Raw genomic sequence first — 27693 nt, forward strand, 5'->3', positions numbered from 1 at the left:
AGTCAGGGCACATATCCAGGTTGCAGGTCAGGGTGCATAAGAGAATTCAACCAATCGATCTTTTTCTGTCACATTGATGTTTCTCTCTCTCTCCCTCACCACCTTCCCTTCTCTCTAAAAAAAAGCAATGAAAAAATGTTCTCTGGTGAGGATTAAAAAAAAAATGTACTGTCAGAGTTTAGAGATAACTTGACTGATGCTCAGAGACAGGTACAAGATCCATTAGTTGGTGGTAGGGATGGGGTTAGCCCAGGGATCTCTGACCTTTTGGCTGGCCCTGTGAGAAAGATTCTGGGCCGGAGTAGCTCCCCAGAGCAGAAAGTACCTTGGTAGAAAATACTCAGTTAATGCCTATCTCCAGCATCAATCCCTGCTACCCTGTGGCACCTGTTCCCTGCCAATCCAGAAGACAAAGACCAGAAGCCCAAGTTATAAAAATGGGGGGAACGTCTCCTCCATGGCCCATTAATCCCCCTCATGCCCTTCCAGGTTGGAGAGAGAGAGTGAGGGAGGGGCCGGTGGGCCCAGAGGAGGGGGAGGCTGTGGCTCTGTGTTCTGGGCTGACTTCATCTCTTGGGATTCTTCACGTGATAATGTGGCCAAACCTCTAAATTCAGCTCTCTCCATTGATGGGGCCGTGTTCAGAGCCAGACAGGCCACGTTAGGCCACAGCATTGTTTTTTCAATTGTTACTGTATTCTTCCCAACCTCCCTCATCCTCCTGCATCCTTCCCTCCCTTGGGGCCTATCTACTCGGCTTCTTTGTCCTCCTTCCCTCTCTCCCCTTCGACCCTCCTTTCTCTACATGAAATATGTAAGTTACTGCGTGAGAGGAAACCTGTCAAATCAATACATGTGTTTCACAAATAAATGACAAGAATTCTCCAAAGTTGGTCTTTTTGTCTCTGTTGAAAGATTGCTTCCTTTCTCTGCCTGCTTGCCTCAGCTTTATCTGGAACCCTAGGTTTGCTGGCCTCAGGGTCAGTCTGTTCAGTAAGACCCTAACCAACCACCTTCTTTCCAGCCTAGAGCCAGAACGGGTGTTGGCTCACTTCACCTTGCATAGGCGGGAAGTCTCTCTGGTGCAGGAACAAGTGAGGGCTGACTGCTCTTTTTTGTTTTGTCAGAGCATGAAGGGACGCCCGCCCCCAACACCCCTTTTCGAAGATGACGATGACGATGACATTGACTGGCTGGGATGAAGACCCAGGAAGCTGATGCAAAGGTTTCTCTACTGACCCTCCCCTGAGCATGATTTTGCACAGCCAGCCCTGGGTCTGGGTGAGGCACAGGGTGAGGCGAAGGTGAGCATTCTGAGGACAGTACCCCAGGTACCTGAGTTAGCCAGCTTCTGAGCCCCCCGCCTGGCTGGGGGAAGAGGAGTGCGGGCCTGTCTTCAGAACACTGGAGTTGGCAGCAGCTGACCCCGGTCCTGCCTCGGAGTCCCATTTGGAGGAAGGGCTGGTTATCACTCCCCCAGTCATCACCTATGAGAGTCCCGCCCTCTTCCAAGCTCTTTAATCTCCTCCCCAACTCTCAGACTGCTGTGGGGAGAACGACTCTGTCTCAAGAGACAGAGACGGAGCATTGAGGTCTGTCACCTGGGGTGAGGCTTCCCTGGTAGAACTGAGGGCAGACTACACCATCCAAACCCCTGTTCAGTTAACAGCCTTGCCTGCAGTCCTAGCACATTATCTTTTCTCTGCCTTAAGTCTTTGAAATGAAAAAAACTAAAATAAATATCTATAATGAAACGTGACTCAAACTCTTGGGGAGAAAGGAGTTTGGTTCCAAGGGCTGTCTGCGCTCCTCTCTGGGAATCTGAGGGTAGGAGTGGTAACAGACCCGGGCCAGTTAGCATGCATAAACCACTGTGACATGTTCCCTTTGGCACCTGACTCTGGAACTTCAGGCTTAAGGCTTAGGGCATTGTGGTTCTCTGAGGACCACTCCCGTCATCCCCTTGCTCCTGCATGCCTGGCCCTACGCCCTAGAAAGCCACGCAGAGAAGGTAGGAGGGCCCTATGTTCCATCTGTCACGGCACCTAAGGTTCTTCACCTGGAGGGCAGCTGCCATTCCCTCTGAACTCAGGGCCAGGACTACTGAAGAAACAGTATTGAGAAATATTTTTACTTTTTCAAAGATCTTCCAAAGGCAATGCAGTCAGTCTTCAAAAAGTAGAATCATTTTAGTAAAAATGTTCCTGATTTTAAGTTTATAAGATAGGAACCAGAACTCCACTTTATCTGCCTGACATCATCCTCTGCAATGACAGCTTTGAGTCTGCCCCTGTATGTGGGGCCGGGAGGCAGCAAGAACTACCATTTACAAAACTTCTTGTTTAACAAATAGGCACCGTTGTTGAGCACTTTATACACTGTCCCACCTCCAGCAACCCTTGCAGAAGACACTGTCATCCCCATTTAGAGAGGCAGCCTGGCTCTGCCACTTATTAGGGTGGCTTTATTTAACTTCACTGTGCCTCAGCTTCTTCATCTCTAAGACAAGGACAGAAGTTTCTACCTTGTTGTGAGAAGTATATGAGTTAATATTGTACAGTGCTTAGAACGCTGCCCAGAAATGCTAAGTACTAGCTAGGTGTTGATTTACAAAATTTGTGTTGAAATGCCTACCGAGTCTTTACCATGCAATCAGTCTCTCTAGCGCACAGATTTTTTTTTAAAGCCCTCTGTTCTATAAAAAGCCTTTAATGTATTACATACATAAAGATGTGACTGAATCAAACTGAACAGGTTACAGAACATCCCAGGAGGGAGGAGTACCTGAGGGAGAACGCCTGGGGAGGTCGGGACGTAAAAACAGGTGCTTGAGGCTCCATCAGTAGGACTGCACTGGACATTGGAAATCTTAGACCTGTTGTGACATTCAGCAGCTTTCTAATTCCCTGCCAGTGTAGAGTGTGCTGAGGGCCTCACATACTCTACATTGTTACAGTGACTTCTGATTGTAAGCTAAAATGTGGTTTTGATATATTTTTGCCTTTGCCCTCAGGGGAAGATAGGTGCTTATAATTACGCCAACATAGGTACTTGTAGTCCGTGTCAGTAATTTTCCCACGGCACCTGATCACTATTTGTTACATGAACAAAAGAATGACTCCTGACTAGGCTGGCACTGCGGGGTATCTGCCCGTGGGCACAGGGTTTTAGGGCTGGCATTTCCCTGAGCACAGGGTTGTCTTCATAGCAGATGGACGGACTCAGCCCTGAGAGAGCCCTGCAGCCAGCACTGCCAGCTCCTTTCGCCCACTCAGCTCCCGCAGTTGTTCCGTGTGCTTGCTGTTTGAGGAGAAACAGAAGACGGATCGCATGCTATTTAAAAATATATATTTATTAAAATCATTTCTTTTTTAATTCCAAAAGCTTAAGACCACCTTTCATCTACCCCGTGAGGTACTTGAGCCTGGATGTTACAGTACACAGCAGTAGTTTTTTTCTCCCTGGGTCTCCTGTTCCCTTTTCTGTAAAGTGAAGAGGTTCAAATATCTGGAGAGTCCCATCTCTCTTTACAAATTTAATGTTTTGGTTTGACTGCTTATTGCATCTTCAGTCATCTCCCCCACCCCCACCCCCGCCATGGCTTACTCTGTTTTAAGTGAATAAATCATGTTTGTTACGGGTGAGCAGCAAGTGATAAATAAAGAGCATTAAGTAGTATTCATTTCAGTTCTCTGCTGTGCATAAAAGAAGGATCAGGATGGAAGGGAGCTTTAAGGAGAGCTCCCAGATACCTGCAGCCAGGAGGCTGCCCTCCCCACGCAGCAGTGCAGCCTGACGGGAGGGGCTCGCTCCGTCCGCAGGAGTCTTGGCTGCAGTCCTGCTTCTCTGCCTTTACCTGCCGTCACTTACTCTCCCCCCAAGAAAGGGAAACCGGTCCCAGCAAATGCTGCCATCCATCATGAATGAAATGAAATAATTTAATTAAAATTTTTGGTTTTGTGTTAATGTGCAAAATTGCCAACCAGGAGTTCAGTGGGGAAAAGTGAAAAATCTTAGTTTGTCAGCATGATCCACAAAAGAAACAGTCTTCACGTGTTCCAGAGGCAGAGGATGAGAAAAAGGAGCCAGCTTGGTCTCTGTCCCCCAAAGACAGAAGAGGACAGGACATGCAATGGAAGACACTTGTCTAGGTAAGGCACAAGTCTGGAGAGTGAAGGGTGGCCAGGTTCCGAGCCCTTTACCACCAAGAACCTATCTCCTGGTCTTGGAGATCTTTGGAAATTCTTAAGTTTTGAGTCACAGATAAGTCATCATAGGCTTGGCAATCCTGCCTCTGGGTTCTGTTCTCTCCGTTCTCCCACTAGTCACAGCAGCCTGCTAAGGTGCAAGACTAGCTCTGGGCGGGCTGTCTGAGGAGAGGTAGCTGCAGTGGCCTCTGAACTCCAGGGAGCAAGTGCTGGCTTCAGCTGAAAATTTCTAGGAGCTGGGAGTGAGGCGAGGACCATCCATCAGAAGAAAAAGGAGACTTGGGCCTGAATGTGCAATGACTGGAGGGGGCGTCCAGCTTTCTCCAGTGCTCAGCGCCTGCACGGCCCTCACCGGCTAATCTATGCTGAGAAGCGGGTAGGTGAGGTAGTAGCCCACAGCTGCACCCAGGACCACACCAAGGAAAATCCAGGTGTTGTAGGACATAACAGCCAGCATTATGAAGTAGCCGATGACCACCTGAGCGACATGGATTAGAGACTGGCCAAAGTGAGACAAAAACCACCTAGATAAAAAGGACAGACAAGTTAATGTTCATAATAAAGTGAAAGCTAAGAGTTGGTGTCCCAAGTAGGAAGAACAGCTGAGCTACAAAACCAGTTTCTTTTTAAAGAGACATATCAGAAACCACTGATAGAGAGGGAAAAGGAACTTGGACAAGGAGCCTAGGACAGTCACTTTCCTACTCATCTCTGAACTTCCTGGCACTCTAGGCAAAAAGAGAAAATGAGATTTGCCTGATAGAGATGATACAAAATCATCAGTAAGGCAGACTTTATTTTTCCCCTGAATCTACTCTGGGAGGCAGTATTAGAATGGAATGAACATGGACTTTGGTGACAGATCAACTCCTAGCTCTGTGTCTTAGCACACATGGCTTAAAATGTCCTCATCAGTAAAACAGGGATAAGAATACCTCCCTTGGAGGAAGGTGGTGACTATTTGAGACACCCAGGTAAGGAGCAGGCAGGCTCAATACATACAGCTGGAGTTGGAGAGAGGGCAGAATTGGGACCCCAAATGGTTGCCCTATCAGAATGGGAAGGGAAGAAAGGACAGCAATGTGGATACAATGCTGAAAGCAATTCTTTCCATTTGTGTGGGGCCAGCTGCAGATCCCATCCTGGGTTTGGAAGTCTTAGTGACTTAGGGGAGGGCTGGGTGGACACCCCTGTTGCTAGACTGAGGCCTGCACCAGAGTTCTGAAGATCTGAGCCTCCCAAGTGGCTGTTTCTAGAGCAAACTCTCGCCTGGGCATCAGGAGACTGAGCTGCTCTTGTTCACTGCACTGCTTGCTAACTGTAAGCACTCTGACACGCCCTGGTCCTTTCCGAGGCCTCAGTTTCCCTTCTGTGTCATGGGGTGAATGCCCTCTGGGCCTGGTCTCCTTCAAGGTGAATGTGAGTACTCTGCCCATTCCCCACCCTCACCCACCACCCTATGCCTGTTACCTGAGGCAGGGTCTGCTGACTTGGGGTGACTCTGAGCTTGAAGAATCCCGATCTGTCCCCTCGGGCCGCTGGCTGATGGAGGTGGGCATGTTCACCAGAGCCTGGTAGAGCAGCTTGGTCTTGGCAAACTTGATGCTTTCATATAACACTGCCAGGAGCAGCACTACCAACACCGAAACAGCCATGCCTGTCAAAGGAAGCTGAGTTGCAGAGACCTAGCGAGGCAAGCACTGCTCCCCTCTGGCAGCCTCCCAGGGGACCTGTCAGTGCCTCTGCCCATTCCCTCCAAATCCATTCCACCTTCCTGTCTGCAGTTTCTTCCCCACCCGCTTTGGGATCAAAGCTGCACTCTTCCCCCATCAGCCCTTTCTTGGTAGGGCTGGCCCACTGCAGGGTGGCTCTGAGACTGGGAAGAGTAGCTGTCTGGAAAAGCCAGGGGCCAAGGGTGAAGAGGCCATACACCGCTGCGCCCAGCTGTGCCCTCAGCAGGCGGCACAAATCTCTGCCGGGACTGCCAGATAAGGGGAGAGCGAGGTCCTGTTTACCTGTGTATACACAGAACAGTCTGAAAGGAAGGAATTAGCAAATTCGGATTCAGGAGATTTTTATTCTCATTTCATTTTCCAAAGTTTTACATGTCTACTACTTTCATAATAATGGGAAAATACATTATTTTAAAAAACATTAAATGCTTACTAGAATTGCTGTGTAAAATCAACTTCTAATTGCTACTTCTGTTGTATTGGGTTGGCCAAAAGGCCCATATGGTTTTTTCCATAAAAGACACATTTTTCATTTTCACTAATAACTTTATTGATTTGAATATTTTGAGTATGTCAGCTGTCTCCTGCTATTGGCTTCTAGTGGGTAGAGGCCAGGGGTGCTGCTAAATATCTTCTGATACATAAGACAGCCCCACAGTAAAGAATTATTTGGCCAAAATGTCACTAGTACAAAAAACCACAAACCACTTTTGACACATTCGATCCGTCACAGCACCTTCTCCATACACCGTACAAATCTTTTTTTTGCATTTCAGTTGTGTTTTTACCTTTCTTGAAATAATAAAACATAATACGCTGAAAATGATGCATATTTTCTTCCATCTTCAATATTAAAATGGCTGCACAAAAATTCACCAATTTGGATTAAGTTTTTTTAAATGCACGTTGATATGACAGATGTCACAATACAACCTAACACAATTGTTTCAAATGAAGTTAAAGACAACTAAGTGCTACTACAGCCATCGTATGGAAAAAACTAAGCAAACTTTTTGGCCAACCCAATACAAATGGAGGGATATTAAATGGTCCAGCTGTAGTATTTTATTGGGCTCCCAGGAGGAAATCATCTGCAAAAGAGGCAGGTTTTTAAACTATAAAATTACAAGTAATTGAACACATGGTAACCATTCAAACAGTGTAAAAGGGTATGCAGTGAAAAGTACCATATTTTGCCGTGTATAATGCATACCCACAATTTTGTACACATTGTATACGGGATTATTATGCCCATTATTATACCCATGGTATGCAGTCATTATACCCATGTGTAATGTGCATCCTTATTTCTCCATCAAAAATTTGGGCAAAAAAGTGCACAGTATACACGGCAAAAATATGTAAGTCTTTTTCCCAGACCAGTCTCCCAAACTGCATTTCCCCTCCCCAGGGCAGCCTCTGTTAACAGTTCCCTGAATAGCCTGCTAGGGATACGCAATGTACAAGGTGGGGCCGAGGTAGGTTTGCTGTTCTTATAGCAAATAATACAATAATTAATAATAATACAAGAATAAACTGTGTTCCGCGTACTCACTTTATTTGTCTGAATAACAGCACCCTATTTGTGCATACTCTTCTGTATCTAACTTCATCCACCTGGGTTCCCCTTAGTTCCCACACATCTACCTTATTTCCATGGCTTCACAGTATCTGTGATAAACTGTATTTTCCAAAGATGGCCACCTCACTATATCCCGCCCCATATGCTCTTCTTACAGTGTCAGCACTCCTGCCAAAAAGTAATGGGATTTGTGTGCCCCCCCCCCATTAACCTGAAAAGACCTGTGACTGCCTCAGTCAATAAAGGTGGAAGCGATGCTCTGTGACTTCCAAGGCTAGGTCTTAAAAATCCCATGCTCTTCCCCCCTGTTCTCCTGGGACACTCACTTGCTCTTGGAACCCAGCCACCCTGCCACAAAGCAGCACAGGCCATAGGAGACACTACATGTAGGTGTTCAGACAACACCCGCACTGAGGTTCTAGCTAACAACCAGCATCAATGAGTAGACAGGACAGTGAGGAAGTCTTCAAGGTCACCCCCTTTCCAGCCACTGACCATACCTGCATGTGAGACTTCGAGTGAGGACCACTTAGCGGAGCCCAATCGACTCAGAAGCAATAATAAAACGACTGCTGGTGTTTTAAGCCACTAGGTTTATTCCGCACTAGATTCCTGGAATGGTAACTCATTGGAGGGATGACCATAATTTATTTGATCAGCACCTGCAATGAAGGGCATTTGGGCTGTTTCCAGTCTATTGTTAAGATTCAGTTATTTAAGCTGAAACATAATTCTGCCTTTTCAAGTCAAAGGAATACCCTTCTCTTTCAAACTGGTGTCTCATTTCAGGTCTCAGGCTGCAGCAGCTGCTCTGGGCTCCTGAGCTGATGCGGGACAGTGAACCCCAGATGAGGGAGGTACTAGAGGCAACAGAAGGTCTTGATCTAGTTCTGGCTCTGACGTTTACTCCTTACTCGGTGTGTGACCCTGGATAAGTCTCTTCCCCTCTGTGGGCTTCAGGTCCTTCCCTGTAACAGAGGGAAGAGCTGCATCCCTGGCCTCTCTCTCGGCCTTTGTGAAGATCAGCGGGCCCCTTTGCAATCTGAAGAGCAGTGGCTGCAAAGTTCCCACTCAATGTTTATGCAAGAGGAGTCAGGCTCACTTAAATGTCCACAGAGTGTACCAATAAAGAGAACCGAGGCTTCCCAATTCTTACCTGCAGGACTGTGGACACTCCAGAAATCAAACAGAAGCACCACCTTATCTGAGAAGATGAAATGCATCTGAAAGAGAAGGGAGTCCACGTCACAGGGGGCTGAGGGCAGTGGAAGCTGTGGTCCCGAATGCTCTCAAGCATCCTCTTCTAAAAGACCCAGAAAAATTGGGTCACTGGACTTAAGTGCTAGAAGGGCTGGTAGTGGCAATCGGGGCCCCCTGTGGCCAGACAGGGCAGGGACTTCCTTGCCCAAGGTCCCACAGTGGGTCAACAGCAGAGCGATAGTTGAGCTAGCCCTGCTCCAGGTGGAAGTTGAGGTGTAGGGGGTGCTCATCCTCACTGTGCCAGACAGGCCACAATGCTCTCAGATTGGGCTGAGACGCCTTTCGTGCCCTCCAAACCCAGTGGGGGAAGCACCAGGCTGAGGACCAATGCCTCTGCTCACTCCCAGGGCTACCCCGCTCCACTCCAGTGGTGTGTATCACGGAGGGGCCCAGGGGCGCTGTCCTCAGTCTGGACTCCACATCAGAAATGGTGCCAGGAGAAGCAGTTAGTGAACACGTGATGCCTGGTCGCTCTTCTCAAAGAGCGCCCGGTCACCTGCTGCTCTAGGAGGCATGAAGGACTTTTCATACATTATCTCATTTCACAGCAGTGTTCTGTGGGACAGGGACAATTAGGCCCATCTCACAGAAAGGAAATATGGGGAAATTAAGATCAGAAAAGTTAAGTCATTGGCTGAAGTTCACAAGGCTATTAAGGTGGCAGAGCTGGGATTCAAACCTCGGTCTTGTTGGATGCCAAGCCAGGTGCACTCCAGCACACCATGCTGCCTGTGCTATGGGATGGGAACTGGATGGTGATTCTGAATGGCCACATCAGGCTTACTGGCTGTGTTTAGCAAGATGAAAAGCCGGATGATCAATTCAGTTCACCCTATCAGGGAAGGGAAGTTCCCCTCTCATCACCAGATAAGACTTCCGTCCAGAAGAAGCAGCTGTGCAAACACTGTGTTCATCCCACTAAGGAGATCCTGGCTGAGTAGGGCCTTTGCCTTCTAAGACAATGGCCAAATGTTAGAACCTTCCAACGTCAGAGCTGGAAGTATCTTCAGAGAGTTGTTTTTAAAAGTTGAGATTAACTGACATATCATTATGTTGTTTTGAGGTAGACACAATGGTTTGATGGATGTATGTACGCATTGCGACATAATCTCCACAATATGAGTCTAGTTAACATTCATCACCACACCACACAGTTACAATAGTTTCTTCTTGAGGTAAGAACTTTTAAGATCTATTTTATTTTTTTTCTCGGAGAGTTTTTAGTTCCCTGGTTTACAACTTTTTTCCAGAGAACATTGGCAAATAAAATCTTCCTTGTAAGTCCACTACATAAAACACAGGACTCTGGGGGCAGAAGGGAGGGAGGTCTGAGCTCTGCTGAAACTCAGTGTGGGACACCTTGATCTGGTCCAACTCCAGCCCCTCTCTACCCACATCTCATTTCGAGATGGGGAAAAGGAGCACCAAGAGGGAAAGGGATTTGTTCAAGTCCTCATAAGGAGAAAGTGGGGGGGGAAGGGGCGTCAAGAAACACATATAAAGGACCCACGGACAGAGCCAAAGGGGGGAAGGATTGAGGGTGGGAGGTGGGGTGGGTGGGGCAGGGGTGTGTGGTGGAGGGGAAAGTGGAGACAACTGTACTTGAACAACAATAAAAATAAACCCATAAATTCTAAATCTTCTCTAAAAGTGATGAATAAACTTAACCTGAGACATAAAAAAAAAAAAGGAAAGAAAATGGACACCTAGGCAGTCTTTTAAAAGCCACTTTGAAGAATTTTAAAATAAAACTAGCTTTTTATCCCGCAAATGTGAAAGTGGAACTTGTTCAGTGTAAAAAAACTGAAACAGTACCAAAAAGAAAGTAAAACTAATTTGGAGTCCTATGCAGAGATACCCTTTGTTAAGATTTAAAAAGAATATTTGTTGACATGGAAAAGTGTTCACAAAGAGAATCAAAACAAACAGGTACAAATGATCCTGTGAAACTCCATTTAAGCTGGTGCTGCGCTCACTCAACCTAGCAGAAGCCCCAGATCATCTCTGTAGTGGGATCCGCAGAAGCCCCTGGCACGGTGTCTGCCCTGGGGGTGGAGGAGGGTGTGGCCGCATCGCCTCCTCTCTGAGTTCACCCGATCTAGCAGTTGGCGTGACTGGAATGTCCTCAGTGGGTAGTTGGTCAGCACGTTTCCCTAACTGGGTTCCTTCCATCATCCTCCGGCTTGGGCCACCTACCTCAGGTGCCCCACACCACTTCCTGTAGACCCGAACACCCACAAAACAGTAAAATCAATTCAGCCTACAAACATTTACTTTTGTTGTGCTCGGGGTGCAGATGCTGGAGATAGAGAGATGAGGGAGACAAGCACTTGGCCTTTATGAAGCTCATGGTCTGTCAGGGCAGGGACCCCCAACCTCCGTCCTCCCGCCTGTGGATGCCCTCCCATTACTGCCTGAGCTCCTCCTCCTGTCCCCCCACACACCCTGCTCCCGTGTGGAAAATTTGTCTTAAACAAAACCTGTCCCTGGTGGCAAAAAGGCTAGGGACCGATGTATTAGGGGAGAGGGCAGCGAACAGGTCATTATAACACAGTGTCTGTAGTCCCTGAGAGGGAGCCACAGGGGAGGCCTTCCCCTTGGCGGGGGAGGTGCTGCCTAAGCCAGCCAAGGAGGCAGGCGGCTAGAACGACTTCTGAAGCAGGAAGAGCAGGTGGCAGTCAGGGGAAGACAGTCCAATATGTTCCAAGCTGGAAGTGCCCACCCGGAGGGGCTGGCTCTACTTCACCTGGGAGTGAGGAGCTGGTGGGGGGGTGGGGTCCGTGGGGTGGGTGGGAAGCCTCACCTACTCCGGCCTTTTCCCTGGAGAAGAAGTTTCAAAGCAGCCGGCTCTGAGCAGGGGCTGCAGTGTTCTATTAAAAGGCTTTGTGGTCAGATACCAAGGGGCAGGGCTCTAATCTTTCCCGTTTAGGATGAATCTCGGCCCCAAGCAGCTGAGTTTAACTTTTATCTGCGCGTATTCAGGGCCCCACCCTGAGTAGGGACCGGCTGTGCTGATGGAGAGAGCAGTCAGGGGACTTTTCGTCTCTTATTTTCTCGTTTGAGGGACGTTGCTTACACTTTGAGGAAAAACTCTTCATATGTAAACCAAAGAGTTTAGGGGAGATTAAGGTGTCTGTCCTGGCTGGGACTGTCTGGGGCGCTTGTGCCCATCTACTTCCCCTTTTAGAGGACCGGCAGCAGGCGTGTGTGGGGGGTACTTTTGACCAACTGACCTGTATTGCCTTCCCATATCTTAAATTCATGGCATGCTTAATGGAGGAAGAAAATTACATGGTTTTTTTTTTTTTTTTTTTTTTCAAAGACTAAAGAGTCTTGCAAGCTGTGATCCTTCACAGCCCAGGTGAACTCCACCGCGAAACACAATTTATCTGTGACGCTATTTCTGACCCAAGTGTAGGGAGGATGGAAAGCAGCTGGGTCTGGCAGTTGTCCCCGACGCGTCACCTCCCCCCCCCCCCCCCCCGTTCCCCTTCCCTCCCCGCGCCAAATCAAACCACGAACTTGCCAAGACAGGGAAGTTGCCCCAGGGAGTGTGCGTCCCGCAGCAGGCTGAAAGGCACCGAGCTTCCCGCCTCTTCCTAGGAGCCTCCCTGGAGTTTTCACCAGGCACCGCGCCCTGGGCGCGCGCCTGTTTAGGGGTTACCCGACTCGCTTGTCTTCGCCCACTGCGCCCCCACCCTCGGCTGCTACACAGTAGGTGCTCAATAACTGCTCGTCCCGCCGGACTGACGACCCAGCAGGAGGGAGAAATAAAAAGAAAACCCAACAGCCACCTCCAGCCCTAACTCTCGCCTCTCCCCAACCCTCTTCTTGCTGTTGACAATGCTTCCAACACACCCCCTGCACCAGCCCTCGGGCAGGGGCGGCGGGCACCCGGCGGGGCCGGGAGCTGCAGCTGGAGGGGCTCCGCCCGGGCCGCCTACCGGCGTCCGCTTCCCTCCGAGGCGCCCAGACTCACCTCCGCGGTGAGCGCGCCGGGCTGCGCCGGCGACAGACCTGCCCGCACGGGTCTCCGGGTTCCGAGTCCTGCAGTCGCCGCAGCGATCGCGACCCGAGCCTGGCCGTCACGTGGTCGGGGCGAGGCGGGCGCACGGGCGCCTGGGAGTTGTGGTCCCACGGCCCGCACCCGCCGCCGAGCCCCAGGTCCCCCGCCGGACGGCGCCGCGGCGCTGCCTCCTGCGTTCCTTTTGGCCCCTTACTCCTTTGCACTTGACTTGCCTTCGCAATTATCATAAAACATTTATGACTCCTTGTAATAAATTATGTGAAGCTTAACTCATGTTGAGTTGAAAATGGAAAAGTCATCCTGTGGCGATGATAGCAACGGATTATGAGGAAAGTAAAGGAATTAACTTGCAAGCTTTGAATGTAGCCATTTTTAAAAATCTGATTGGCAAAAAGCAACACCCAATTGTAATTTAATTAGTAATTGTTTGATTGCTAGGGTGGTAAACTTTTTCTTATTGGTATGTCTATTTTTATGTATTGTCTGTCCATTTCATCCAGTTTGGAGGGCGGGGGAGTCTGCGGAACGAGGGACTTGTAACAGTATTTAATTTTAAAACATATTCATTCAGTAAACCTTTGCCAGTCGCCCCATGAGGAAAGAGGCCCTTCAGAGAAACCTCACCGGAGACAGAACTAGACACCCGTCAGCCTGGAGCGTGAGTGACCTCAGTTCAAATCCTAAACCAGCGAGCGTCGGCTGTGAGACTCCAGGCTGACGACTTTACGTTGGGGCCTCAGTGCGCTGGAAAGTAAAATGAGAACAGAGTCTACGTCGCAGGGGATTGTAAGGCTTAAATGAAGACGTGTGTGGAGTTCTCAGGACACAGGAAAGCCAGGCCCGCGCGGTGTGTCTGGAGTCCCGCGGCGCGAGTCGTGCCGAGGAAGAATCTCTGCGGTGATAATCTGTTGCTCAGCATTAACTGGAGTAGAAAAATGGAAAGGATCTCCCTGCCAGACAGGCTGATGGCGGGAACCGCAGCAACGGGCGCCCACGGGCAGGCAGCTGCGGCAGAGGGAGGCTCAGCGTGTGGGGCGGGCTTGTCTCTGGGTCCCCGCTCTGGAGCTTCCTGCCCGTTGAGCCCCAGGCGTTGGGCCTCCGCCGGAGCTGGCAGCGGCCGACAGGCTTCTGTGGCACAAAGGGCTGAGGCTGCAAGGTCCCCGGGAGACGCTGCGCGAGCTCCTGGAGGGACTGACAGGACCAGACGTGCGGTCCCCGCTGGGCCGGCGGTCAGGGTGGAACCCAGCCCATCCTTGCCAGCCCTGGGCATTGGAATGGACACACGCGTCCTACCTGAGGCACGGAGGCCCGCTTGCACACCACGGACTTCTTTTACCCCGTGGTGGTAGATCCCTCCAGGGTGGGGTGCACAGCTTGTGCCAATGTGCTGAGTGACCTCTACGCCATGGACATCACTGAACGTGACATGTTGATGTTACTCAGCATCAGCCAGACTGTGAAAAGATAACCCCACTCGTGGTCAAAGGCTTTCGGATGCTGCTGAGGAAGGAGGGACTGCAGTGACTGGGGGCAAACGGTGGTAAACCCTCAGATTACCGTGGGTGGGGTTGCCCCCGCGGTGTGTCAGCCGGATGAATTCATCATGCTGACAGTGCAGTTGCAGGGGGTGTGCCCGTGCTAACCAAGCCCTTAGGAGCCCAAGTCGCGGTCAGTGCACACCAATGGCTGGAGCGTCCTGAAAGACGGAACAAAATAAGGATGCTGGTCTCCAGAGGAGAGGTAGAGCTGGCCTCTCAGGAAGCCTGTTCAACATAACCACCCTAAGCAGAACTGCTGCTGGGTTAATGCACACCGTTTTGCCCTTGCAGCCGCAGATAGCACAGGCTTGGGCATCTAGGACATGCTCAGAACCTTACAAAGCAACAATGAATGTCCTTTGTCATTCATAATCTGTCAGTCATTGCCAAGATGGTTACCATCAGCAAGGCCAGTGGGCACCTGGGGCTCCTTCAGGGAACCTCAGCAGAAACTTCTGGGCGATTACTGACTTGTCTGCTAAGGGAACCGGCTGTTAGCTTTTGTTCTGAAGTCAAATCTTTCAGGTATGGGGAGGGTCACCAAGCATGGACCGTCGACATTGTGGAAAAGGAAGCCTGGACAGCCCGGATTATTGACAAGCCCTGAGTTATTGAGGTCTTACCTCGTGGGGCCAGGGCTGCTGCTCTCGCTCCAAACAGTTCCAGTGCCTCCTCTGAGCCTAGCTCACAAGATGGAGTAGCAGGAGCTGTTTGGACTGCAGAGCCTGTGTGCACAATCATGGTCGACTCTCAAGAGTTGATTTTAAGAGCAAAGTTACAAAGAAGGCAGCCTGCATAAGGGTTCCACAGTTGCCCTTCCTAGGTGATTTGAATCAGCAGATCATAAACGCACATTCCAAGGCCGGGAGTGACATTTTTGACTTTAGGGGAGATTTGTTCAACTCTTGCATAGAAGAGGAGCAGAAAAACCGATCCCCTTTTTCCAACAGCAAAATGAGGCTCTTCCAGTTTGAGGGATTTTTCTTGACACCGAGTTGATTCATTTCTACACTGGGGGTGGGATTATTTATTAAAATTATGTACATACCAACAAAATAATTGAAAAAAAAATAATTTAGATCAGAAGCAAATAAGTTTGGGTCAATACTGCCGATAAACATAAATTGTTAAAAGAGATCTTATAACGCAATGTCACATTCTTTATTAGACTTTTCTGAAATACTGTCTCTTTCCTGCTCTGGACAATAAAGGAGCAGCTTGTCTATAACTGGGAAGGGATTATCTGCAACCGCCTGATTCGGTCCCTGTTCATGACGTCTGTCCCTCGGAAACTCTTTAAGGACTGGGGGAGCCAGAGCACGCTCCAGAGCCCAGGCCTGCGTGGTCGGTCAATAAGGTGTTAAATCATGTGCTGACAATTCCTGGTGCTCTAATCAATAAAGTAATTTCTAGTGAAATCAGTAAAAAGGACTTTGTTGAAAAATTTTTAAAAATTCTCAGCACAGAACCTGGTGGTGGGAGCTTGCTCAATAAATGGTAGCCGTTGTCTTCATTAGCAGCAAATGTTTTCGTCCTGCGAGAGGAAAGCAACTGCAAAATATCAAGCCACTTGCTGAGGTACAGGGATTCTGAGAGTCTCAATCTGAAAGCCAGCGGGCAGTTCCAGGGAAAGGCTCCAGGACTTGGGCATGTGAGGAGGTCTGGGAGGGAGGCATGGAGGAAGCAATGGGAAGAAGGGTTCTGGGTTCCTTGAAGCATCTGGGCCCCAAGAGCTTGAGACGGATTTGATGATTTGGGTGTAATTTTTCACTCTCTGGGCCCCACCTGGGAAGTAGGAATAAGAAGACTTGACCTTCACAGAAGCCGGCTCCTGTGCATCCCCCAACCCCCCATCCCTGATTAAAGGATTTGTAACACAGCTTTCTTCTTTGACTGTTTTTGTTGGCTTTGTCACAATCTGATGACTTTCACACTTAGTTCTAACTTCCTCAAGTGTGTTATGGTTTAAACACTTAGGTTTGAATGTGCCCCTGTTCTTTCTGAGCAGCTGGAGACTCCGCCCCTCCGGCTCCCAAGCAGAGAACTGGAAGCCAACCACAGAATTCCTGCTCCTGAAATCACACCACAGCCAGCCAACCTTGGTCCGTGGCAAGAGATTCTTTCTGGGCTTCATATTTTGATAGCCGTGGACGCCCCTCTCCCCAGGAACAACAGAGAGTCGGCCCTGTCCCTCCGGCACACATCTAAAGCCCCCTCCCCGGCAAGTCCACAGGCAGGAGAGATGGAGCTGCCTCGGGTGTCACAGAGATGGGCAAGGGGCCCTTTAACTGGGGCACTCAGCTCATTCATGGTCAGCTGGTGGAGGGGAAATCCAAACAGTCATTTCCCCTTCTGAGGCACTCAGTAGAGGAACTTGAGTTCTCACAAAAAGACCACATGCATGAAAAGTTATCCCTGCAGAATATCTGGCCTTGATATGCCAATCAGGCTCTGTGACCCCCAAGGGTGCCACTCTCTCTCTCTGGGCGGCAACGAAGGGTTTCCAGAATGGATGACTTCTAACTGGTCCTTTACGTGCCATTGATCTGCAGTTAGAAGTGAGCTTGAAGCTGGAGTTGAACACTTACTGGCTAAGACTTTTGCATGTTTTCCATGTAGCGCCATGTAGCTGACCTCCCAGGTTCTTCCACAAACCTCAATTATGTTGTGTTAAAATACGAGGAGCATTATGTTGCTGTATGTGGCACGGGGAGCGTGTGTATGTTTGAGGTTGTTTGGCGTGTGGAGACAGAGCAGAACATGTGTGCAGCAGACTTTGTGCTGGAGAAGCTGGAGAAAGCAGGAGCCTGGCTATGACCCACCCAAAGGCCATGTGCTGGGTAGCCTCTACCAGAGGTGGCGATCGAACCCAGAGGGAATAAATCCACTGGATCTTAAGTTCAACTCCTTAAACACTCAACCATTCTGGTGAAGAATGGCTGAGTGGTTAAGGGCATGTTCAAAGTCAGGAATTTATTTTGGGGACAAAGAAGAGCCAGCAAAGGGCTTTTAATGTATGGTTTTCTCCCTGGATTTTCCCTTTCCTTTTCCGAAAGGCACTGTGCTGGTGAGGCCTCTCCTGACCACCCTGTTTAAAATCCTGGTCCCCTTTGTCTTCTTTGTCCTTCCTACTCTGCCTTACTGTTTTTCCATAGTACTTGTCATCTTGTAGCGTACTGTTTAATCTGGTTATTCATTATTTCTTTCTTGCCATTCAAATGGAAGTTCAGGGAGAACAGGGAACTCTGTTTTTGTTGAGGAAGGCACCCCCAGTCCCCAACATAGTTCACGTCACAAAGCAGACTGTCAATAAACATTTTTTATATGAGTGAATCAGTCCCAGGGGCAGATGCTCTCTGCTTCATTGCTTAAGAGGAAGGGAGTGTCAGAAACAGAAGCAGCTTCTGAAACGGGATGGTTTTGTTTTTCACGAGAGTTGTGGAGGGTTTGGGGTGATTTGCGGCAGGAGCGAGAAAATAATTTATGGAGAAGCACAAGGGAAAGCAGGGCTGCCCCTCCCCCTCAACCCCAACATGTTGGGGAAAAACAGGGAAAAAAAGGACTGAAGTATTGATAAATGCTACAACGTTTGAACCCTGAAAACATGATGCTAAATGAAAGAAGCCAGCCACACAAGGCCACATGTTATATGATTGCATGTATATACAATGTCCAGAATAGGCAAAACTGCAGAGGCACAAAATAGACCATTGGCTGCCAGGAGCTGGAGGGAGGAATGGATATGATGGAAATGTCTTGAAATTATAGTAGTCCCCCCTTATCTGCAGTTTTGCTTTCTGTACTTCCAGTTACCTGTGGTCAACTGTGCTGTGAAAATGTTAAATAGAAAATTCAAAAAGTAAACAACTGATGAGTTTTAAATTCCGTGCTATTCTGAGCAGTGTGATGAAATCCCGCTCCTCCCTATTCCCCCCCATCTGGGACATGAATCATCCTTTGTCCAGAGTTTCTGAGGCAGGAGACAGCATAGGAAGGACTCTGAGACTGCACTGCTGTTGCTGGCCCGCGACTAGTGTCCTGGTTGCCAGGAAACGCCTTTTAGCACTTAGGTAGGATGGATAGTAAACTGAGGCAGGGGGGAGGAGGGACACATGTCTCACCCGCTAACTCAGCAGTCCTGCACCCCGTCTGTTATTGCCAGGTGTTCCAACATCATAAGCAACCTTATGTTAGCACGGGAGGAGGGAAGGCCTTGAAATTCTATGTAGTGTTTCCACTATCTGGGAAAGAAAGCCTTGACACTGTGTATTCATCCCAAGGCCTGGAAGGAGGAAGAGATGGGGGCCCAAAGAAGGAGCCCATAAAACGACTTTGGTTAATTGCCTACCTCTGGTCACTATCTGTTTTGCCAGGGAGCCCCTAATGCTTACAGAAAGAGCCCATAGGTAACTTTGGGTAACTGCCCCAACTTTAATGAACTGCCTCCTGCCTTGTATCTGTTGTACAACAAGATGAACAAGTGGAGTCTGAAGCAAGATAAGGATTCAAGCTAACAGACCCCCACACATACCTAAGTTCGGGTAGTCATGTCCCACCCAGGAAAGCTGGCACCACCTTTACCCGTCAATCGATATGTAGCTTCTTCACCCCCATCCCCTAGGCTTCTGCTCCCCCTCATTCCAGTAGAGAGACCCAAGGAATGCAGGGTGCACTTAAGTGCCTCTTGACTCTGCATCCAGTCTCCCCAGTGACTCTGAAGCCTGCTGGGATGAAGGACAGCTTGGGCCGCCCAGCCCGCCATGGGGGTGGGGGTGGTACATTACTTTCCTATGGCTGCTATAACAAATCACCACACATTTGGTAGCTTAACACATATTGATTCTCTTACAGTTCTGGAGGTCAAAAGTCTGAAATCATTTTCACTAGGATGAAAGCAAGGTGTCACTCCTTCCAGAGATTCTAGGGGACATTCCCTTCCTCGTCCTTTGCAGCCTCTGGGTCCACACTCCTCAGCTTTCAGGCAGCTTCCTCCACCACTAAAGCCCTCCGCGTGGCATTTTCAAATCTCTCTTCAAATCTCACACGGTCTTCTCTCTTCTGTGCCGAGCCTCCTTCTGCCTCTCTCTTTTAAGGACACTTGCGATGACATTTAGGGTTTATTCAGAGACTCCAGGACGCTCTCCCCATCGCAAGATCATTTCATTTAATCACACATGCAAAAGCCTCCTTGGCTGTGTAGGTTAACACCCACAGGTTCCAGGAACTGGGACGTGGAGATTTTTGAAGGGCCATCAGTCAGCCTGTCATAGGAAGCATCAACATTTACAACTTTCCCGTCTAGGAGACCCTTTAGCCAAACCAGAGCGAGCAACAGGACTATGGTCATCTGAGAAGGAATGATGTGTTTGGGCCCTGCTGGGCAGGGAAGCTCTGTGTGGACCTGTTCATTCTTGAAGCCAGGGGTGGGGAGGGTGACAGCTCTTAGGCACAGGCTCCCTGCCCAGCTTCACCGGGACACAGGACTTGAGCTGTCTCGACAGGTTCCTTCCACACCTGCCGTGAGGTTGTGCATTCCAGCTGCCAGTCTCTCCCAGGCCCTGCACACCTGCCTCCTGCAGCAAGACGGAGGAGCCTCGAAGAGTTCCCCTTGAAGGGGCACTGAGCTATAAAGGCCAGCCCCTCAGACCATGCCACGTTTGTAGGATAAAAACTTCTGACACAGAGCTGTCCATCTCCCAGCCAGCTGATGACAGCAGATTCACAGATGCATTACAGTTTTGATGTTCTGTGACAAACATAAAATTTGCCATCTTACCCATTTTTAGAGGTTAAGTACATTCCCAATGTTGTGCAACCATCCTCCAGAACTTTTTCATTTTGCAAAATGGAAACCTTACCCATTAAACAACATCACATTTCCTCTCCCTTCTGTTCCTGGAAACCACACTTCTGCTTTCTGTTTCTATGAATTTGACAACTCTAGATACCTCATATTAAGTGAAGTCCTACAGTATTTGTCTCTTTGTGACTGGCTTATTTCATGGAGCATAATCTTCTACAAGTTTATCCAGCTTGTACATGTGTCAGAATTCCTTTCCTTTTTAAGGCTGAATAATATTCTGTTTTATGTACATACCACATTTTGTTTATCCATTCATCTGTTTGCTGCTGAACTCAAGGTGCTCCACACTTGGGGTGCTCTACTAATAAGTGAGCCGTGGTTGTGGCAAGGTAGTTTTATTTACTTGCATCAAGCAAAGGAGAAAAGGAATTCAGATCCAAAACTCTGCCTCCTGGAAAGGAGGCCTAGCCATTGCTTATGTATACTATTTGGTCAATTACATGTTGATTTCTTCTCTCCACTTGGCCACATTCATTGCCTTGAGTTCCTGTCAGTTCATCCTGTTTACTGCGGCAACTGCAAAATACTGTGTTATATTTTCTCCTTTAGCAAGAAATAGCATTTAGAACTGCCCAGACTTTGAGATCCTTGTCCTATCTAATTATGTTGATGAATACTGGGTTTTTCCCCCCACTTTTGTCTATTGTGAATAATGCTGCTTTGTGAGTAGTGTGCTTTTGTAAATAGTGCCGCTTTGAAAATGGGTGTACAAATGGGTGTCTTTTAAAGGTGAGTGCTTATCAAGAATCTGGGTCCTGCACTGCCAGTTCTTGGAGAAAGAAGGTGTGAGCTGACCCCACCCCACCCCTTCCCTGTGCAGGCAACTGCTGCGTCCTGAATGTGTCCCTAAAAATATCAGTCTGATCCTGACTGTAGATTATTTCCTAATCTTAGGGGAAGAGTAGGCACAGCAGGTTTCAGCTTGTATATGGAAATTTTCCTCTACAGCAACTCTTCTCCACTTGGTAAGAAAGAAAGAAACTGATTTTTAGCCCTAGTAACCTTAAAACCAGCCAACAGTCATCTTGTTAAAATCCACTTGTTTATCTACTATGTTTATTTTGGCTACGAATATGTCATAAATCAAATGATCGCTTGGTGTTGGAGGAAGGACTCGAGTGGAAAAAAAATTCCGACTTGTTTACCTTAGGTTTTGAAGTGTAATAAAGTATTCATTTGAATCAAACGAATTCCTGACATAAGAAGATATTTAACCTAGTGAAATGCAGTTTCATATGGGTACACCAACAGCTAAGCCAATGGTAGGTAAACCTCCTTTCCTCTGCGTTTGAGGGGAAGGGAGCCAGTGAGAGGCAAACCACCTGGCACTGCGGCAAGTTCTGCTCAGGTACGAAAAGTTGTTTTTCTGGTTAGAGGCAGGAGTGGGGGCCTCTCTCTCTAAAGAGTCTGAGCTCTGGCCACAGCTGGAGGCAGAACTGGTTAGTGCTAAGCACCCATGAAGATAATAGCTTTGAGACCCAGGCCTGTCCCTTTGGTTTTCTTCAGATTAGGAGGAATCAGTGTCCCAGGAGGAACCCATGTATGTCCTGTCCTGAGCAGCCTTCACATTAGCAGGGAGCAACCCCAGACCTCAAGTCTGCAACTCCTTATCAGGGCATTTCTCTCTTTGTGGTTGATATTCCCCATGCATAAGCTCTTCTCTTATAAGCAATTAAAATTAAGAATATGTAATTGAGCTGAATGAAGGATTTGTGTAAATTTGGCAGAAAATAATTGAAGTTACCCCACGATGTCACTTTACAGCAGTGACTTGGGCAAATGCAAAGAATCCAGATGATAAGCAGTAATAGGACAGAAGGCACTTCCTCAGACCCTCTTTCCCAGATCTGGCTGGACCCCATAAAGCATGACTGACCCTAATTGTTTTACGAGCCTTTATTCTCAGCACCAGAAAACTACTGGAAGCGTCCTGAAGGTGCAGAGCCCATGGAACAGGACACACCAGACCCCAGTGACCACCGGCCCTACACCTAAAGATGACATTGAAACAAGCTGCAGCCCAACTGAAACCTCCTGCTCTAGGACCGCCTGATTACCCATAAAAACCCACAGCCCCACCCCTCAGTCAGGGCTGGTGTGGTGCCTGTCTCCACACCGAGCCCGCTCCCTCCCTTGGGAAACTAAAAATAAAACCTTTACTCTCTGCACTGTCTTCTCTTTGTGAATTCTTTCAAAGCCCGCGTCACTGATCACATTAACAGCAGTTGATAACTTTATTTGTTCCCTCAACAGACAGCCGGCATTGTTTGGGTCCCAGATACTGCAGGACAAGCAACCATGTGGAGGTTTAGATGTCAGGGAAGCTTTTTTTTGCTGAGTACCCAGAGGTCCAGGCATCTTCCCCCGAACATGTCTGATTATCCCTTTCTGAGGGCTCAGAAGTGATTGGCAGGGAGAGGTCAGCGTCGTGGGTGAGGGGCCGTCAGTTTGTGATGAGGATGTGGCCGTGTGCATGGTGTGTGTACCTGTTAGAGCACATGTGGATGAGTGCATGTGTAACTGTGCACGTGTGTTTGGTGTCGTTAGGACTCTGTACCCGTGAGTCAGAGTGAGTGATGAGTCTGTTTGTGTGAGCTAGTGTGCGAGTTAAGAATGTGGATAAAAGTTGGAATGATGTGTGTGCGTGTGTATACAAGTGGCTTTCTGTGAATGCGAGCTTCAAAGGAAGAGGAAGGAGGAACGGGTGAGAGATCACTGCTGGCCGTGAGCAAGCCCCTGGAGGTAAACGCAGGACTTAATGGCCAGTTCACACCCCTTGTCCCTTACCTGGCAAACCCCTTCCCTTACTGCTTCCTGTGGGACCAGGGTTGATTCCAATGTGCCTTTCCAGACCCAGGGCCAACCTGTCTAGGCTCCTACCCTTAGCCTAGTTCTTGAAAGTCTCCTTCCCTATAGAGGAGGGGTCCCCTGTAGACTGTCTCTGCAGGCATCTACCTGGTTTGTGGGAGGAGAGATGGAACTGTCACCTTCCAGAAAGCAACAAGAGGTGCTTCTGTCCAAAATGAATTGAGCACAAGAACCAGGTAAAGAGGTCACCTGGCCTGTTTCTGCAGCCACTGAGAAAACTGAGAGTTCAGAAAACTCTATCAGAGCTCCAGGGAATTTGCCTTTTTCTTTCAGAGGGAGAAACAGTAGTGGATGTCCCCTCCCCCAGCTGGACTCGGACAGGAGGCCTGACTCCAGTCTGTGCTCTTGGCCAAAACCTGGCATATGTTAAGGATGGCAGTAGCAATAATGATACCTAACAGTTATTGCTCACTTACTTTGCACCTGATTCTAGCCAATCATCTCACACGGACGATGTTTTCTCATCAGCATGACGCCTGACCCGTGATGACCACTGTCTTTTTAGAGAGGCCGAGGTGCTTGCTTAGGACACACGGCTGGTCAAGAGCAGACCCCAAGCAGTCTGATTCCTTCCTGAGCCCCTAGGTCCTAGGAGATGGCGGGACCCTATAATAAGCGGGAAATCAGGTGCTCCCTTACAGGTTCCCCCCATTCACTCGATCAGAAGTGGACAGAAGAAACAACAGAGATCATGGGACATTTTGACTTGATAGGGCCGTGAGATCATCTTGTTATGCCAGCAAGGGTAGTGCTGCCTCTGAGGACACCTAGAGGGCAAACGCCAGAACTGCAGCCCTGGACGCTGATTCCAGGCCTGTTCTTCCATAACCGCCAAGGTGCCCAGTGAGCAGAACAGAATGCTCATCACTCCCTTGGGACCCCTTCTCCGCCTGGGTTTGATTCCTGTTCAAAACCAGTTTGAACCCTGTTCAAAAAACCCCAAGTATTTCATAGCCAGGTTTAATCAATTGCCAATAGCCAAGGATTTAATTGTGTCTATGTAATGAAGACATCATAAAACCCCAGAAGGATGGGGGTCAGAGAACTTCAGGGTTGGTGAACACGTGGAGATTCAAGGAGAGTGGTGCATCTGGAGAGGGCGTGGATGCTCTTTGCCCTTTCCCCATGCCTTGTCCTATGCATCTCTTCCACCGGACTGTTGTTCTAAGGAATAACTTACTGTACTATACAGTAATCTCGTAAGTAAACGTTTCTCTGAGTTCTGTGCACTGCTGTAGCGAATTAATCAAACCCAAGGAGGAGTCGTCGGAACCTCTAATCTGCAGCCTGTCAGTCAGAAGCACAGGTAACAACCTGGACTCGGGATTGGTGTCTGAGGTTGGGGGGCGATCTTGTGAGACTGACCCAGGAAGATAGTGTCAGACTCGAGTTGAATTGTAGGACACCCAGCTGTCAGAGAATTGCCCCGTGCTGCAGGGAGAACACACCCATGCATTGAAATTGGTGCTAGAATCTTACCACCCTTACCCTGCTCCTATGGAAGTCACCTGCACAGGCACCCGCATTCGTAGGACCCCTCCGGGCTCCAGAACTGCCAAGACAGGGAGGTACTTGGGCTCCAGAGAAACCAGGACAGTAGAAACTGTACCTAGTGTGGTGCCCACATCTCTTTATCTACCGAGCACTTATACTTCCCACAAAATGACTGGATCATGTCTTTCGGAGTTTGGTTTACTTTGTGGACACAACCTTGCATCCCGTCGCTCTTGCTGTGTTGCTTTCCCTCAACCACGTGGCGTGAGCACCAGAAATCTGTACAGGAGGAAAAAATGCTCTGACCACTTTCCTTAAAAGGACGTTATGTGGGCATCTGGGGTTGTTTTTTAATAGTCTCTACATACAGCATTTCTAAGTGGAAATATAACTGTCTAATCTGGGCTAGTGTAAAGAGAGAGGGAACTATCCTTGCTAAGTATCTCCTGCCTAGGATGTTCACTGACTGTCTAGGTACCAGAGCACCAGGTGAGATGAGCAACCTTAAAGGAGACTGACTGTGCCTTTGTCATTTAGATTATACCATCTGGGAGTGTGGTTCTCAAAGGGTGGTCACAGGACCAGCAGCATTAGCATCGCTTGGGAACTCGTTAAACATGCAAATATTGGGCACCAGCCCCCATATTCCTAGGTGAGAGTGGTGGGGGCGGGGCATGTAAACTGTCAACAAGTCCTCCCCAGGGGATTCTGACGCAGGTTCGAGTTTCAAAAGCACTGAAGGACTTCCAGGTGGAGGTGGGGGAGGGGCTTCATTTACCTCAGGTGATACGCATCCTAGGACAAAGCTCTGGAGCAGGTCATTTTATTATTTTTAGAAGTTTCCATGTAAAATAATTTTTGGAGTTTCTATTAAAATTGGTTTTAGAAAAAAACAGCCAATTTTCTTGTTCTTATACATTTTATCCTAAGAATATCTTAGGATAAAGTCAGAATTCAAGGTCGGAATTCAAAACTGAAACCCATAGAAGAGAACTGAAGCATTCTCAACCATCCCTGTCACTGAAACATTCATGTCAACATTTTTTATTCTAATACCTTTATTTTTTGAAAGAGTTTAAGGTTCAGAGCAAAAATGAGGGGATGGTACAGAGATTTCCCATGTGCACCCCCCCCACAACCACCACACCTACTGCCTCCCCCATTATCAACATCCCCACCAGAGTGGTACTTTTTTTGTTACAATTGATGAACCTGTACCGACGTGCCACAATCACCCGGGGTCCACAGTGTACATCACGGTTCACTCTTGGTCTCTTGGTTGTACATTATTCTTTAAAATTTATTTTTAGAGAGAGGGGAAGGGAGGGAGAAAGAGAGGGAGAGAAACATCAGTGTGCGAGAGAAACATTTATTGGTGTCGCAGGCCCCTAACCAGGGGCCTGGCCTGCAACCCAGGCATGTGACCTGACCTGGAACTGAACCAGCAACCCCTCGGCCTGTGGGATGATGCCCAATGCACTGAGCCACAGAAGTCAGGGTGGGGACTTATTTGTTAAGCATAACATTTTGTGAGGGTAAAGGATCTGCCCCTTTCAAAATTTAAGAGAAATATAATTTTACAGTGTCTTATTACAGATTTTTTAAAAGTTATAAATACACATTTAATAATAGGCACAATTATTAAATTACTGCCTATTAAATAGGCAGTAATTATTTTACTACTGGAGCACCTGTGTATATCACAACCTAATATAAAAATATATTAGAGGCATGTGTTCAGGTTTTTCTGAAACAGGCACAGCAAAGGTGAAGGATTCCGAGGGTTTGCATGGCATCTAAACATTCGGTTCAGAGGTAGGCCCCTCTTGGACTTCATTCAAGTTCAACACCATCCATGTGCAGATGCTGATCTGGCCTCACCAAAGAGAGGTGACTATGACTCATCTAACCCCACCTGGCCTCAGTTTCCTCTCTTCCTCCACGAAATGGAGAAGAAAAGAATGGTCCCTAATCTGCCCGGGGCTCACATCTCACTCTGCCACTTAGCAGCTATGGCCCTCGATCAGGTCCCTTCCCTACTGTGAGCCTCACAGCCCCGGGGGTGTCTGAGCCACAAGGGAAGAGAGAGTGCACAGGGTGTGTGTGAAGCCCCCGCAACGTGCAGGTGGAGGTCAGTGCCTACTCTTCGTCACCTCCGCTTGCATGGAGCTGGCTTGTTCCCAGGCTGTCGTGGTGTTTCACAGCACAGAGTAGCAGTCAAAGAAGGAGACACTGGGCTAGAGTCCCTGGCTAGATGCAGCCCTGCCTTTACCTAGCATTGTGACCGTGGCAATGAGCAGAGCTAGCCTGTGTTCTCTAGTGTCCTCTTCTAATATGGGAGTAGTCATCAGAGCTCTCTCAGAGGGTCACTGTGAGGAGTAAGCAACAAGAAAGGCATCACATTGTGCCCCGACAGATATAACCAGCACAGTTGGAGGTCAGGGGAAGGTAGCTCTCAGGCCCAGGGCGGGAGCAGTAGTCCTAACAGTGACAGCAGGGAACACTGAGGCCCGGAGGGAAAATGAACCAGTTTTTGACACAGAGTGATGGCTTAAGCTATTTGTACTCTCTGTCATGGTATTATCATGTCCAAAGGTTTTGGGTTTTTTTGTTTGTTTCTTTGTTTTCACAGTGCCAGGAAATTTGAAAAAGATCCTGAAAATACTTTAGACCTTCAGCAATGGAGATGAGGAAGAAGGGGGAACCATGGAATACTGGCCTTGTAAGAGAAGAAAAACAGTACTGGGTGTGTATACACACACACATATACACACATATGCACACTGAAAGGTTGGAGGTGAAAAATAGGAAGCCCCAGAGAAGGGTGGAAGGACCTAGAAGACAGGAGGGGTGGTGGGTTCTGCTGGGCTGGCTGGTGACAATGTGACCATAGGTACACATGCCCCTTTGTGTCCCCTCCCCTGCAATTAATAACCCTTTATGACTGTCCCCTACCTCTGTGACATGGGCCTGGAACTGTAGACGGAGATGCACATTCTCTTTGCAGGATGTTTTAGAGAAAGAAGGAACGTGGCTGGGGTACTCTGCGCTTCAGTGAGCTCTAGGGGTTGGGGTTCATCTTTGTGTGTGTGTATGTGTGTGTGTGATCTTCCTCCTGTT

General features: G+C 48.5%; 2 protein-coding genes and 1 pseudogene across 3 annotated transcripts in view; 2 read left to right on the plus strand and 1 right to left on the minus strand.

Annotated features, from left to right (window-relative positions):
* FKBP15 (FKBP prolyl isomerase family member 15) overlaps positions 1–1759 on the plus strand; it is a 50190-nt gene extending 48431 nt beyond the window's left edge. Inside the window, exon 28 of the mRNA XM_024562586.3 lies at positions 1128–1759. Coding sequence (XP_024418354.2) covers positions 1128–1202 — 75 coding nt within the window. The 3' untranslated portion in view covers positions 1203–1759. The remainder of the gene's footprint in view (positions 1–1127) is intronic.
* Positions 1760–3331: 1572 nt separating this feature from the next.
* On the minus strand, positions 3332–13602 carry SLC31A2 (solute carrier family 31 member 2). 2 transcript variants are annotated; one of them, XM_053921582.1, is made up of 4 exons: positions 12763–12898; positions 8680–8746; positions 5679–5865; positions 3332–4732 (listed from the first exon to the last, which is right to left on the minus strand). In XM_053921582.1, the coding sequence occupies exons 2-4, from the start codon at positions 8744–8746 to the stop codon at positions 4564–4566; spliced, it is 423 nt and encodes a 140-aa protein (XP_053777557.1). In that variant the 5' UTR covers positions 12763–12898; the 3' UTR covers positions 3332–4563. The 2 variants fall into 2 exon arrangements, with proteins under 2 accessions (XP_053777557.1, XP_053777561.1); XM_053921586.2 differs by lacking the exon at positions 3332–4732 and having other exon boundaries at positions 5774–8185; positions 12763–13602.
* Positions 13603–13607: 5 nt separating this feature from the next.
* On the plus strand, positions 13608–19585 carry LOC112306612 (selenide, water dikinase 2-like; annotated as a pseudogene).
* Positions 19586–27693: the final 8108 nt, after the last annotated feature.

This window comes from Desmodus rotundus, chromosome 1 (genome assembly GCF_022682495.2).
Source record: "Desmodus rotundus isolate HL8 chromosome 1, HLdesRot8A.1, whole genome shotgun sequence".
NCBI classification, from domain to species: domain Eukaryota; kingdom Metazoa; phylum Chordata; class Mammalia; order Chiroptera; family Phyllostomidae; genus Desmodus; species Desmodus rotundus.

What these genes read in the sequence shown, in the direction of transcription:
- SLC31A2 (XM_053921582.1), bottom strand. Translation starts at nt 8,746, where the DNA reads ATGCATTTCATCTTCTCAGATAAGGTGGTGCTTCTGTTTGATTTCTGG. An exon ending in GAGTGTCCACAGTCCTGCAG is followed by an intron (nt 5,866 to 8,679) that starts GTAAGAATTGGG and finishes TTCCTTTGACAG; the next exon opens with GCATGGCTGTTTCGGTGTTG. An exon ending in GTCAGCAGACCCTGCCTCAG is followed by an intron (nt 4,733 to 5,678) that starts GTAACAGGCATA and finishes CTTTTTATCTAG; the next exon opens with GTGGTTTTTGTCTCACTTTG.